This window comes from Anser anser (genome assembly GCF_964211835.1).
Source record: "Anser anser genome assembly, chromosome: 2".
NCBI classification, from domain to species: Eukaryota; Metazoa; Chordata; class Aves; order Anseriformes; family Anatidae; genus Anser; species Anser anser.
The window spans coordinates 8,503,364-8,517,946 of record NC_139721.1 but is presented as its reverse complement, the minus strand read 5'-3'; the positions used below and the strand labels follow the sequence as shown (position 1 = coordinate 8,517,946).

At 35.5% G+C, this 14,583-nt stretch overlaps 1 protein-coding gene across 14 annotated transcripts in view; it reads left to right on the top strand.

The window, feature by feature from the left end:
- The window catches only part of PHF20L1 (PHD finger protein 20 like 1), a 54,493-nt gene that overhangs the window by 16,500 nt on the left and 23,410 nt on the right, over positions 1–14,583 (top strand). For 9 of the 14 annotated variants that reach the window (XM_083827081.1, XM_083827082.1, XM_083827085.1 and 6 more), the window contains 6 exons: positions 1,399–1,606; positions 2,254–2,382; positions 7,209–7,291; positions 10,826–11,078; positions 13,052–13,237; positions 13,444–13,650. In XM_083827081.1, the coding sequence (XP_083683207.1) occupies positions 1,399–1,606; positions 2,254–2,382; positions 7,209–7,291; positions 10,826–11,078; positions 13,052–13,237; positions 13,444–13,650 (1,066 nt within the window). The remainder of the gene's footprint in view (positions 1–1,398; positions 1,607–2,253; positions 2,383–7,208; positions 7,292–10,825; positions 11,079–13,051; positions 13,238–13,443; positions 13,651–14,583) is intronic. The other 5 variants (XM_083827084.1, XM_083827088.1, XM_083827091.1 and 2 more) reach the window with 1 other exon arrangement.

Below are 14,583 nucleotides of genomic sequence, written 5' to 3'. Positions count from 1 at the left end.
TAGAGGCATCGAACCTCCTGGTGTTTAAGTGCATAGCTTGACACAATGCATACCATTCAATGACGTAAACATACTGAGTTATGGAAAAGGAAGAACATAACACAAGAAAAATTAATGTTTTCGTAATTTGTGTTATGCTCTCATACATCAAAGAAGACAAAGAAACCTCAGTAGAACAGAAAAGTTGCATTGAAACAAGATTGATTTACGAAAGTCAAGATGCTTTGGGTGCCTCATATGTTAACATAACAAGGAAACATTCCAGAGTAAAATACGGTTAATTTAAAGTTGGAAGAAAACTTCTACTATTTGTAAAACTCATGGGGAAAAAAAAGACAAAAAATCCTTTTTTTTATATTTGTCAGTGCAAATCTGAAAATGCTCTTGTAGCAATGTAGTAAATCATTAATGTTCACACCGCATTCATATGCGTAATTCTTACTGGTGGAGGATGAACATTGCTATTGATTTTTATTTCACATGTCATTTCTCCACGTGAACTCTATACCTTGATGTTAAAATATTTGAAAGAGTACTTTATTAAGAAAGGTCAACACAAAATTTTTGCAATCAGATTGATCCCTGACACTCAGGAGACACAGGACAGGAGTCTGATCACTTCAAACTAATGGAAAGAGCTGCCTGAGCCTTGGAGGTTCTCTCCATTGACTATAGGGTAACAACTTCATATATGTGCTGGAAAGTAGATGAATTTGGGCTGCGACTTCTGCTGTTCACTCGTTGAATGTTTTTATACGGTCAGATAAGACATCATCCAAAATCATACTTTATTATCTTTAGAAATGGATTCTAAAATTCAGTTGTATTATAGAGCACTGAAATTACTGAATGAAACTTGTAATACAAAAAGAGTGCTGTCCACAGCTACTCTGGAAGTGCAGATGCAGTTAGAAAAGACTTGTCCTTGCTTTATCAGTGTAATTCAGGAAGAGCTCTGTCCAGTTCTGGAGCTGGCTGGACTACGCTTTGAGTTGAGTTTAGTTTTGAATAACATAAATTTGAGCAACAATGGCAATGGTGTATTTCATACCTAGAGGTATCAGAAAAAGGGCAGTGTTTTGGGTGTGGGAGCTCCTGGGTTTCTGAAGCTATGATACACAAAATAGGTAGCAGAGAACGCCGGCAGCCCTCTATGCAATGTTCTTTTGAAGGTATTTTGCTTTTTATCCATGTGGCGTACTGATAATACTTCAGGTTTACTTAGGCAATTTGGGAAACTCGTTTTCACCTTTACCACTCCTTGAGTACTAGAGATAATAATAAATTCAACTGTTTATGAACACTTCTAAATGAAGTTCCACGGGGTTTATAAGTATTTTCTCTTAAAGTCTAAGACAGTTTTTAATACTTATTTAACCATTTTTTTCCTTTTTGGAGGATTGGATAGCTTTGGTCAAAGCTGCTGCTGCAGCAGCAGCCAAGAACAAAGCAGGAAGTAAACCTAGAACCAGTGCAAACAGCAATAAGGATAAAGAGGATCGAAAATGGCTAAAAGTTCCTTCAAAAAAGGAAGAAACTTCAACCTCTACAATCATGCAGGAAGTCCAAAAAAAGGAAGAGGAGCCTACATCTAGTGACACATTTGGTAAAAAGAGATTCTTTAAAAGATAAGGCTGTTTTATTTTGTACCATTGAGCTAGAGTTCACATTGTTAATTTTGCAATGAAATAATAACTCGTATTTCTAGAGTATGTATCATTTGTTAGTAGGATGCTAAGTATGATATCCGATGTTAATCAGGAAGTAATTTTTATCAGTTAACTCGAGTTAGGTCACCATTTATCCCTTGTGCACAAATTCTGACCACCTCTAATGAGGACAACACAGGCTTTTGAATGGCTTTGTTGTATGCCCCGGTTCATGTTCCTGGATCTTCTGTTACTTCTGAGAGAACCCTCAATGCTGTTTTAAAAAAAAATAAAAAAAAATCCAGTATTGATGGTTTATCCATATTCAGGAAAGGCTGAAATGATTTCTGGTTTGATAAGAATCTGTTTAAGTCTTTAACCACTACATTTCTTACAACAATGAGTAAAAATGACAAATCCACATCTAATGAATCAGTGTATAATACTAAGTCTTTAGAATATGCCAGTTTCAATTTTCTAATAGCTGTAAAGGTTCTTAACTCCAATATTCTAATTCAAATACCAGTTCCAAAATACTAAATATTTCATGTTTTGTTGCATGTTAATGAAATGTGTGTTTTAGATTTCTCTTTATGTTTAAAAGTAGGATTTCCTGTAGTGGATGTTCCAAAGATGGCCTTTGTGCAAGCAGAGAGCACGTTATCACACAAGAGGAAAAGTAATCTAGGCAACTCATTTCAGGCAAAGAGAGCTCGTCTTAACAAGATCACTGGTAAAATGTTTTTTGTTGTTGATATTTTTTGTGTGTTTTAATGTAGTTAAATACAAATGCTTCCTTATAAGGTATTAAAGTAGATCCACAAAAGCATATTCATCCAGCAGGTATTCATTAGTCTTTTACTTGTTTAGAATTTTAAAGGAATTTTTATAAAGTAATAAAAATCGACCTTGTTCATAGATTCAGAGTATGGTCTCTGACTTGAGCTGGTGTGTGGGATTTTAGCTTTATGAGAAGGAGACCATTCTGAACTTCTAAATTTCTTGAGTATGTGTATTTGTTTTGATTCCAGCCACACAATTATCTGTATTATCGGGTGAATTTGGTGTTTGTACAAGTTCTTAACGTTTTCCTGAGTTACGTAGCTCCACTGTAAATTAACACTTCTGTTGGAAAAAAGAAAAAGTTCAATTTTGCCATAAAGTAAAACTGTTGCTGAACAGTTTGCAGTATGTTTTGTAAAAGTATGCAGCGGTAACCTTCTAGTTGAAGCAATGAAGGGCTAAAAAGTTTTGGGTTTGTGGTTTTTTTTTTTCAATGTCTAAGGAACACACTTTCTATGTTTATTACTGAAAGGAATTAAAGGAAAATGTATATAGCTATAAAAACATTTTATACAACAGGAAATCATATACTAGATAAATGATCTTTAGAATTTGAAAAATGATCTTTAAAATTTGAAAAATGATCTTTATTCCAAAGTTCAATGGAAATCAACTTAAATACAGAAAAATTATATCAACTTGTGTACCTCACTCCCTAGGCCTCTTCATAAGCAAAGTGTATTTCCAGTATTGATTCTGTCAGTATTTAGAATGAGGTAATATCTTTGTGCCTGGGCTGGGAGAGTATCATAATACATTCAAAAACTAGGTGAAAAATTTGTGACACCCATCTTAATAGAGTGCCCCTTGGACAGATGGTAAGATAGAAATGCATTCCAGTTTTTTGAGTAAATAGCATTTTGTGTGAAGTCTGACAAACTGTTCTACACTACAGGTGAGGTGTTTTTTATTTGTTAGTAGTTGTGGCAAGGTCATTTATGTAAGAAGTTGTATTTAAAGAAATAAGGCAAAATTAACCTGGTTTACTAAACCCGATGAGGGATTCATTTTTTTTTCTGACTTGTTTTGGCTGTTGCAACCTTTCACAGATCGGCTGCTGAGGATGTTTAGTCAGTTTCCTTATGAGTATAGTTCTATTTCAGTGTCTTTCGATCAATATTTTAAGCTAAAGGAGTAAATAAATTAAATGGCCCAGTATGGAACACGTAAAGGAAGTGGTCTTCAAAAAAAAAAAAAAAAATCATAGCCTCCAGAACTCCCTTTTCTGGAAGGCTTCTTATTCAGTACTGAGTTTAGTTAACGGATGCTTGACCAATCAGCCAGATTTCTGCTCTCCTTTGCCCATACTGTGTACACACTGAATCAAGCCCCAATTTAATTGCTGCTCTGAGCAGTAGAAGGCTAAGTTATGTACTAATGGTATATTACGTTTTATCTCTCCCTCTCTCTGTATATAGGGCGATATACAGAATTACACAGCCCTGATATATTTCCTTTCCATAGCCTTTGAAACATTAGTAGCAGAAGATACCAAAACCAGCTGAAACTTCTGTAGCTCTAGAAATGATATTTTTCTGTGCCAGTGGAAAGGTTTCCCTTTCCTAAGGAACATTGTAAGGAAAAATTGTAATTCAATGGACTCATACAGACTGAACTTAATAATCAGAGTATACCTTGCTGCCATGGACTTCATTAGTTCCAAAGCAGTTCCTGTTTGTTGCCGTGAAAGTGTACTCTTCTAGTTGAGAATGTTCTCATTCTATGGAAGTGAATTAATTCTTTAATTATAAGATGAAATTTGTCATTCTTGATAGTTACTCTGTTTAACTGTTCTCTAATTAACGTACTTCTGCAGCTCATACAGTAGTGTTTTTTTTTTTACTGTTGCTTATAATGGAGTATTTTGAAGCTGTTAACTATTGGTGACTAAATTTTCTCTTGCCTACCTGCTTATTTTCAGTGCTTGAATATCTGTATATAGTCATTTGTCTCTAGGATGAGCTTTAGTGTATGATTTGAAGGAAGGTTCTGGGTTACGCAGGCATACCTATCACAGTGGCTACAAAAGAATAATAAAACACTGTAGCTGTTACGAAAACATTCCTTATGCAGTGGCTTATGTGACTGCATTGGGAACATAGAGCAAATGAGGTGGCTGTAAGCAGCTGCTTGAAGGGAACTCTTTTTCTGAATTTAAATTTAAACTCAGCAGTCAGTATTTGTTGCAGGAGGATCTCTCTGTCTGCCCCAAGGGCTGCATCGGTTCCTGGTGTTCTTTGTTCACTGTTTAACAAAATAAAATTGTTCCCTGTGCTTCTTTTTCTTTCGCTACTGAGGGAAATTACATTTCCCAAAGGTGAAGGATATCTTCTGCTAAGCATGTATTAATGTCTTCTCTAATTAGTTTTTGCCTATGGAGTGCCTGCTTCCACCTCTCCTGCTGCTGTACTGATTCCTAAAAGAACATCTGCAGTGAGAACAAAACACTTCTGCCACCTCATGCTTTTTTTTTTGTACATGTTACTGACCAGAGACAGTGAACTTGCAGTTAGTTCTGCTGCTCTAGAGGCTTGTGGAGTTGTCATTGTACAGGCCTGGTGACTGGTTAGAGAGATGCCTAATGGGGTAGAGAAGAAGGAAGTAAGGGAAATATATTCACAAGTCTGACAACTGAAGTTGGTTTCATGGTTTTACTTGCTGAGCACTGAGCATCTAGCTAGAAAAAAAATGATCCCATAACATGAGTTATTTTTGCTTTTGACACATTTAAGCACTGTCAGACAGGAAGCTGTCTTCAGACTTACATTGATACGGACAGTATTTTGATTCATCTAAGAAGACTTTTAAAAGAATTAAGCAGTAGTTGTTTTCTTAAAAATACATTTTTTTTTATACTTTGGGGATTTTTGTTAAGGCGGACAGAAATCAAAAAAGACCTTATGAAAGGGAACTAATTATAAATGGTTTAGGATGTGTGTAGTATGACATGCAGGGTAATGATCTTTTTCCTTTTTTTTTTTTGCAAAGGTTATGAAGCTTTTATGAGGCCTGATGTCAAATCTTAACTGATAATGTTTGCATTAATATAATGGGGCTAAAAAGTTTCTACTTTGCAGTTAACTTATTTAGCTGTAAAGTCAATTAGTTTTCGTCTCTTATTATACACATGGTGTTCGGAAAAGTTTACTTAAAACATCATTGCTTTCTGGTACATTGAAGCATGACTTAATGGAATGTAAAAAATAAATGAAAAGAAGTGCTTAGTATTCTTGTGGAACACTGGAAAAAAACAAACACACATGCCCATAGAAAACAGTGTGGTATTTCAATAGAGAGCTAACACGTTTCAGTGTCATACACATTTCCCAAGAACCCTGGCTTCACTAATGTGTAACTTCTTGGCCATTGTATTTTGTAAATTAATTTTGGGCATATCTAATTTTTCATGGAATGCAACAGAATTTCTTCCTTCTCTCCCTTAGAATCTTTCAGCTCAAGTTTGAGGACTTAAACCCTCCACCCCCCTGATACTGATGTTCCCAGGGATTATAATGGCAACTTCAATTTATATTTTTATTTTTCAGATGGTTATCAGTTCTGCTTTGTCTTATGACATAGAATTTTTCACTTATAGTCAAATAGTTGAAGTTAGTGTGTGAAGTAGAACTAGCTACCCCTACACATGTAGGGCTACAAAGATGGGGAAGACGTATGAGGAACGGCTGAGATCACTTGGCCTGTTCAGCCTGAAAAAGAGGAGGCTGAGGGGGGACCTCATCGTGGCCTACAGCTTCCTCACAAGGGGGAGTGAAGGGGCAGGTGCTGATCTGTTCTCTTCAGTGACCAGCGATAGGACCCGAGGGAATGGTGTCAAGCTGAGGCAGGGGAGGTTTAGACTAGGCATCAGGAAGAGGTTCTTAGCTGAGAGGGTGGTCGCACACTGGAACAGGCTCCCCAGTGAAGTAGTCACTGCATCAAGCCTGTCTGAATTTAAGAAGCATTTGGACTGTGCGCTTAGTCACATGGTCTGAATTTTTGGGCAGACCTGTGCGGTGCCAGGAGTTGGACTCGATGATCCTTATGGGTCCCTTCCAACTCGGGATGTTCTATGATTCTATGTAGCCAACAAACAGATTTTTGTTTGTAAGAATTATTCTCATATTGATGTTAACTTCCCTTTTATCAGTAGTAGTGATACTGAATAGGAATTCATTAAGGAAATAATCATATGCTGATATATTTGCTCCCAATATGGTTTTTGTTACTGAGGTAACTTGAGAGCTCCACTGCCAAGAATATTAATTTGGAAACTGAATCCCTTGTTCTATTCTAAGCAAGGTTTGCATGTATTTAATAGAGTTAAGTAGACATAGTAAAAATTCTGAGGGGAATTTCTTAAAGACTGGAAAAGGGAGAGGTAGAAGAAGATTATAAATTATTTTCATCTTTCAAAGTTTAAGTAACATAGCCTTGGTTTTAAAGCTCAAGCACTTGGGCTTTAAGTGCATGGTAAGACGTTATTTTTAGAATTGATTGCTTTTCATCTTGCTTGTGGAAGTGCCAGAGAAACACTTCATCACGTTAGCAACCTGGTTTCTTCTAATTAAAGTGTTTAGCTTTGTGTTGAGCTGTTTCAGGGAGAATTATGTTGTAGAAACAAGCAGACCATATTTCTTGTCTCATAATTTTGCTCTGTTTTCCACAAATCCTTATTGCAAGTTTCTAACTAAACATTTCTGCTATTTTTCTCTGAAGGTTTATTGGCATCCAAAGCCGTTGTTGCAGATGGTGCTGAAAAAAAGGAAGGCAACAAAGAAACAGCTCCAGTCCTGGAGCAGGTATGAAATGGTAGAGTTTGATTCTTTTGCAAGGTTCCCACTGGAGTGTGCCATGGAGATATAGTACCTACAACATTAAAATTTCCCCTTCAGATATAATAGGGAACTGAAAATTGACCTTATGTTTACATTTCTGGCAGAGCCAGAAGTATGGAATTTAATTGTCTCAAAATGCAGCGTTAATCTGAATTTTAGTAATGAGATTCTGTTAGTTTTCTGCAACAAAAGTGGAGCCTCCGTGCAGCAAATGCTAGGAGGCCAGCATCCCAAGGTCCAGATTTGTAGCTGGAACCATGACTAGCATAGGAGAAGGCCCTTACACAAATTTAATTTGTGTTTGAAACAGGGTTTTTGACATCAAGTAGAACTTCTTTTATAAGAAGCTTATTTTATATTGTAAGAATTTGGTGTTGTAGGCTTGTATGTGTTTTATGAACTGCTCAATGAGCCATACATTTTGCAAGGGTGTGTATTTTAATAAATACAAAAAAGAAACATTTTAAATAATGTTAAGGGTCTGATTTTTAAACCTGCATATTTGCAGGACCTGAAAGCTGCCATTTTATCTTTGGCTTATTCCATTTTGTTCAGGCATTGCTTGACTCTGAGTTGTGCATTATCTTGCACATTAAAAGGGCTGAATGCCTAAGCATGGTAAAGCAAGCTAAGGATGAACGGTAGTATTGATTCAGGACATCTTTGCTTTCCAATGGTTTTAAATCAGAGCCTTAATGTAGTTTTAATACACCTTTTTTGTATTAATTTTTCTTTAGAAGTAGCATTTGAATAAAATAGCCTTGCTGCCCGCACTTCTTAAAAGAGCACTTCTGTTCTTAAGCCCCGGCACACTCTGAATAGTCCCTACCCCAAAATTTATTTGATATTTTGGTTGTACTGGTTCTTTAGAGCTGATAACATAATTGCATTGCTGTGGTTTTTCCATTGATGCTGCATTGGATGCGAGTTTTGTCAATGGAACATGATTTTTCTGTTTTGAATGCTGTCACCGTAACGGCTGTATGAGCCACTACGGTGCCAATGCATTGACTGATATTTTGCAGAAAGGTTTACAGTGTATTGACATGACATTCCATTTCTCAAATTTTTGCATATTAAATATGCTATGGTTTTACTGCTACTGTGTGTGATATCTTCAATGTGCAAAAAACTGTGAAATGGCTTACAGCATGTTGTTTTTGGAAGAATCATTACAATGTAAATCTTACCATGCAGAATCCCGTTAAGATGAATGGGACTTTGTGGTTTACATAGACTGTGTATGCAACAGTATAAACTACAGTGCATATTTACTAAAAAAAAAAAAAAATATAAAAAAAAATTGTTACTACTTAGACATAGTAACTCGGCTGTTTCTGTTTTGTTGATTAGATATTAAAAAAAAAAAGATGTCTCTGTCATTGTTTACATGCTAATGGTCTGAAAAAAATAATTCTTTTGAAATACTGGTTAAGCTCTTTTAAAGAGGCATCAAAATCCCAAAATGTCATATGCTTTCTCTTCTAACTAAAAAGAGAAACCCCACAAGCTTTCAAATGAGGGGAGGAAAATTTGAGCTTAAAGCTATTTTTTACTAAGTTCTTGTCCAAATCCAAATTAAAATGGCCGAGTTATAAACCTCCCCAAAAAGTTTTCCAATAGCAAAGCCGGCACCCCTTAATTAGAGGTTTTGTCTGCTACTGCTATAAAATTGGGTAAAATACCTAGTAGGGTTTTTTAATGATGTAATACGGAACATGGTAGAAGTATTCAGGCCAATAGCCGAAAACTTACTTTGTTGATGGAAGTATATTTTATTTATATTTATATATATATTTTTAGTTTACAATTGTCTTAAACCCAAAACCTCAGACAATTAGTTGCAGATACAGTAGTTTATTTAACTGTATTAGGGTATGTCATGTTATATTTTCTTTTGACCAAGACCTGCTTAGATGAATAACATTAATTCGTTAAGGTTTTTAATGTTAATTTGTCCTGTTAAGAGGTTGAGCACCTTATCAAAATATTAATTTAATTTTTTTAATCTTGTTTAAATAACTTTGTAATTTGAAAGTAATGGATGCTGTAGTAATTAATGTCTTTCACATCTGTGAAGATGAACAATAAAATTGTTTATTTACAAGTTACGACTCTAATTAATTTCTGGTAATACCTCTCATAACCAGCATAGGTATACTCTTCAGTTCATGGAGTTTTTTATTTAAATGAATAAACTGCACTTAATACGTGTGTATTACGGAGTTATTCAAGGTAGAACTGATTTCTGCTGAATGGGACATTTTGCACTGGATCTTTACATGGTACTTGCAGCCAGCTATTGATATAGCATTCAGGGGTGCCCTTTTACATGCATCGAATGTGCACTTACGTTTGTTTCCACTGGAACTCTCCATGTTCCAGTGGAAAGTAATTTTTTATTTAAAAAAAAAAAAAAACAGACCCAAAGCCCTCAAATAATCAGAGATGTGACATTTCTTTTTAGCTTGGATAAAGTGGTGTGCACATTCTAGAAATAGCTTTCTACTTTGATAATTATGGCTTTATAAGATGATAATGTGCTGAGTGTTGTAACTGGGATGAGAGAGGGGACAGGTTTAAGAAATTATGTTCAGATACTGTAATTTGCCTTTATTGGGCAAGTTGTGTAACACGCACAGTTTATTCAGTAATGCAGAAAGTACTTCCTGCTAAAAATCTAAAATGCTAATGTCTGTCAATGCATGTGAATTGCCTAAAAATAATACTTAAGTACGTGTGCTAAGGGTGAAAATTAATAATTTTGGAAAGCTGCATCATATATTGATTTTTCTTCAAAAACTGTTTTAACTCTATCTGCTCGTTTTTTTTCCTCCCACAGTTAGCAATCTATTTAACCCTGTGGTGCTAGAAGTTGTGATTTCTTCATGTGTTTGCACAAGCATATAATGTGGTGAAATCCAGACTCCCAGCACTGAAAGGGGTTGTGTGAGAGTGTGTTCAGTATTTGGAAACTCTTTTTTGTTTTCAGACATTTCCTTAAAGGAGCATTGTCAACTTTTTCAGATTCTTCTCTCAAAATGAAATTTATTTTAAAGTTTTCCCAAGGAACTGTTAAATTATTTGCTTTTACCATCACAGACCGGTACATGTATTCCAGCTTATGACAGGTATTCTCCAAATTACAGTGTGATAAAGCGTTTCATGGTCCCAGTATACTGAAGATAAAGGGGACAAGCTAAAATGATGTTGGATTTTGAAATGAGAATCCACAGAAATAGTTTTCTTTTTGTCTTCTTGCTGGTATTTCAAATAGTAAGGAACGAGGGTGTCCTGAATACTGAAAATAATTGATACTGCTCCTTTAAAAATAAGTTTAATGTGATGCATTTTAAATATTTTTCATTTGTACTGAAAATAACATTTCTTTAAAATGTATTTTGAATACTAAAGTTGCTTTAAATCGATCAAAATAGAATACAAGAACTACAGTGAAGAAACTGAAATAAAAGTATCAATTTTTTATTATTTATTCAGGAGATTTCACCTAAACCACAAAGTCAGAAAAAAAATGAAGCTGATATTAGCAGTTCTGCCAACATTCAGAAACCTGCACTGTTATCCTCAACTTTGTCTTCAGGAAAGGCTCGCAGCAAGAAATGCAAACAAGAATCTGGAGATTCTTCTGGGTGTATAAAGCCCCCTAAATCACCACTTTCCCCAGAATTAATACAAGTCGAGGATTTGACGCTGGTCTCTCAGCTTCCTTCTTCTGTGATAAATAAAACTAGTGAGCACAGACATTTTAAAAAACATACCGTAATTACTTTTAAGAGATATACAGAAAATAACTTTTGGTTGTAAATGGATATTGCATTTAAAAATGAATCTGCTTTTAAAATAGGGAAAAAAGTCAAAACGGGAGAATTAGGGGTAGCTCACTATTTTTAAAAAGTCAAGTTAGATAATAAGGCGTATGAATTTCTCTAAAAGAAATAATACATTTATGTATGAGTTACAGCTTTTAATGGTTGACTGACTTCCCCTCTAGCATAAATCTCCACATTAGTGTTAGGAGTGATATAGGAAAAGTCAAACCTCTCTTCTGAAGGGGCCTGATTCATTAAAAAGAAAAGACGTACACTTGGGTTGTGGATCTTTCCTTCTCTGAGAAATGTTGCCTTCAGCAGACTGATGTGCTATACCTGTTGGCGGTGACGTTCTTCACCTTTTGTGGTATTTCCCCCAAATATAAAATTCAAGAAATGATGTGCTCAGGATCTGGGGTGGGGAAGTACATAACTCAGTTTTCATTGCCTCAGAGATATATATGCATCAGTTGCATTGATTTGCGAAGTACTAGAATGCTGTTCATCAGAACAGGGAAAGATTTATGATGCCTCCTTCAATATGCTAATTTTTGTGGATGTTGAAATATTTCTGTAATTTCTCGGAGACAGTTTTATTGCTTAGGGTCAGACCTTGTAAAACAGGCTGTTTGTTGCCTGGAGAGCACTAGATGATGAGGCCAAGAGTTAAAATACGTGTGGGTTATAGGAAGTCAAAATCTTCGTACCTCTTTTGCTTTAGGACAGTGATTTAAGAATGGAAGCATATACCTGCATCATGTTTTCCTTAACCTTCATTTGATGTTTCCCCTTACGAGATAAGTTTCTTCCAATCTTTTCTCATAGATAGCTTTAAGTGAATGTGAGAGCAAGGTGTACAAGTTCAGCCATCTTTATTTACTCAGGAAACATTGGTTTAAATTGTATCTCTAGTTACCCCCCACGAATTACTGTGACATGTCTTTCCCCTTCTCCTTCCCCTCTTTCCCTCAAGATGGTAAGTAGTTTTCTTTGAGGATGTTTTTAGCGTTATATTTGAAAAAGAACCAATTTAAAAGTTGGTTACTTAAGTTTAGATCTTGTTAGTGTTGTCTTTCAATCTTTGGCTTCCAAGTCTTTACCACCTCTGATGGAAATTTAAGCCTTGTCTTTTGTGTCTTTATTTTTAAATTTGTGAACCCTTTACTTGAAAAATGGTTAAAGAAAAAGAGAGAATAGTGATTTATGGTGTAATGATGACTTACACGTGTTTTTTCCAAGGCAAATGTCTGTAAAGCTTTACTAAAGTGAAGAAGTTTAGGGGAGTGTGTTTTTTTGTTTTTAATGAATCAGGCCCATATTATCCTATATCAATCCCCCCATTCTTTTTTGTTTGTTTTTGTTTTTGTGAGATTCTTGAGCCTTCTTACTATGCCATGCATTGGCAGTGAACGTTTTAAAGATAGTTGGGGTATTGATATCAGGTCAGGAGAGGGGTTATAAAATGAACCTCTGCTTTTGCTTATTTATTTAAGCTTTATGTTACTAGTATCCGTGACTTTTAGATCTTTTAACTGTGGTCGTTTGTTCTGTTTACTGTAAAATCCTGATGCTCAATTCCTTTATAAGCCTACTCTCATGGTTTCTATGGGGGAGTTGCTTATGGTAAATACACCGTTTGCCTAAAACAATAGTCTTTATCAGTGGGGAAGTAGATGCCCTATTAATGTTGAATAAGCAAAAAGCAGAATCATGTCTCAAGCATAACTTTTTCTGGTAGTCACAGTTTTTAATTACTTTTAACAGTCCTGCTGTGATTACCAGTTCTGCAGATAAGAGCTATTTAAAGCACTTCCCATCTTTAGAACTCTAAAATACTGCGGTAAGATGATCATATCTCTCTCTGCTTCATGAACATTGAAAGATCTCTTTTTAGGTCCATCACAACCACTGAATTCCCCTAGATCCTACAAACATAGTCAACGGAGAAGAAGATCACAACGTTTAGCCACTTGCTCGTTGCCTGATGATTCTGTAGAAAAAGTTTCTTCTCCCTCTTCAGTTACTGATGGAAAAGTGTTCTCCATCAGTGCTCAAAACCAACAGTCATCAAAATTGGAGGGTAATGTATCTTAATCTAATAAAGAACTGCCCAAGAGAAATTGAATCATGAAAATTAGACCTTTCATGGTTTTCATCTAATGGGACGTTTTGACTTACTGTCGCTAAAGCTGAATGCTGTTCGTATGTTATGTAACACTGCAACCCAAACTGTTGTTTGTTGGGCCTTTGTACCTTTTTTAATATTACATTCTTTCTTTTGTGTAGTACCCGATGTTGCTCATATGTCACTTGAGAAGCGTGGACCCTGTCTCCCTCTTGATTTAAGCCGTAGTTCGGAAGTTTCAGCACCATTATCCACAGAATCCACTTTCCGTAATGAATACCCCAGTAAAGACAAGGAAGATATTCAGATGATTACATATCTTTCTTCCAAAGCAGTAACTGATGGAAGAGTAGCTACAACAGCGTCAGGTAAAAAGATCCAGTGTACAACCAGTTAGGCTTATAGTTGCAGGATTAAAACATGCATGTGTTCAGTCACACAAAAAGGAGATAAACTTTCTTTCTGCAAGCTTGCAAACCTACCGCTCTTCCTGGGGTCCATCCATCTGGATATTCTTTGTCTTCCACTAGCTTTGAGCTGCTTTAGCACTTTTTCCTAACATGCCTTAAGGCGGATCTGATTTAACCCTACAGAGGAAGTATAGAATATAAGATGTAATATTTCTTTCTAAAATATTTTCTATTGTTAAAACTTGTAAAAAAAATAATTACATATTATATAGCTGTTTACTAACATACTAATATATACTAAATATATACTCATTTATGTTGTGGCTTCAGCTTTAAATATAGTAGAGTTTTCAGAGGCAGTCAGCATTTTTCTACTTTTGCTTCTGTTTGCGGTGGAAATTTTGTCATTTGCCTGCTAGGAAATATTAATTGAAAATATTTCTGAAAAATCCTCTAAAGTTTACATAGATTTGGTTCACCTTCGTAGAGCCCAATACTGGGATGAAGGGCTACATCTCTCTCTTTAGCAATTTAGTGGGTGCTGTGGTTTAAGCGAATCACTTGGACAGAGACGATTAAGAGATTTGGGGAAGGGATTGCATTGTGATTTGCAGACCCTAAAAATGGGTCCTTTCATCCAGTGTGTTAGGTATCCATATGTTTTTTTCGTAAACAAGCCTCTTACATGGGTGAGTATCATACCATGTTCTAATTGACTTTACTGCAAAAACTAATCAATCAAGTAAGAGGAGGGAAATTATATAAAAATTAATAATTACGTACTTTTGGGGGACTTACTTGGTAAATGTGATCAATAATAAAGGAGGGGCATTGTGACCAAAAAGCATATAATTACGCCATTCTGAAAATATAACTGTCTTGTTTAAGGGG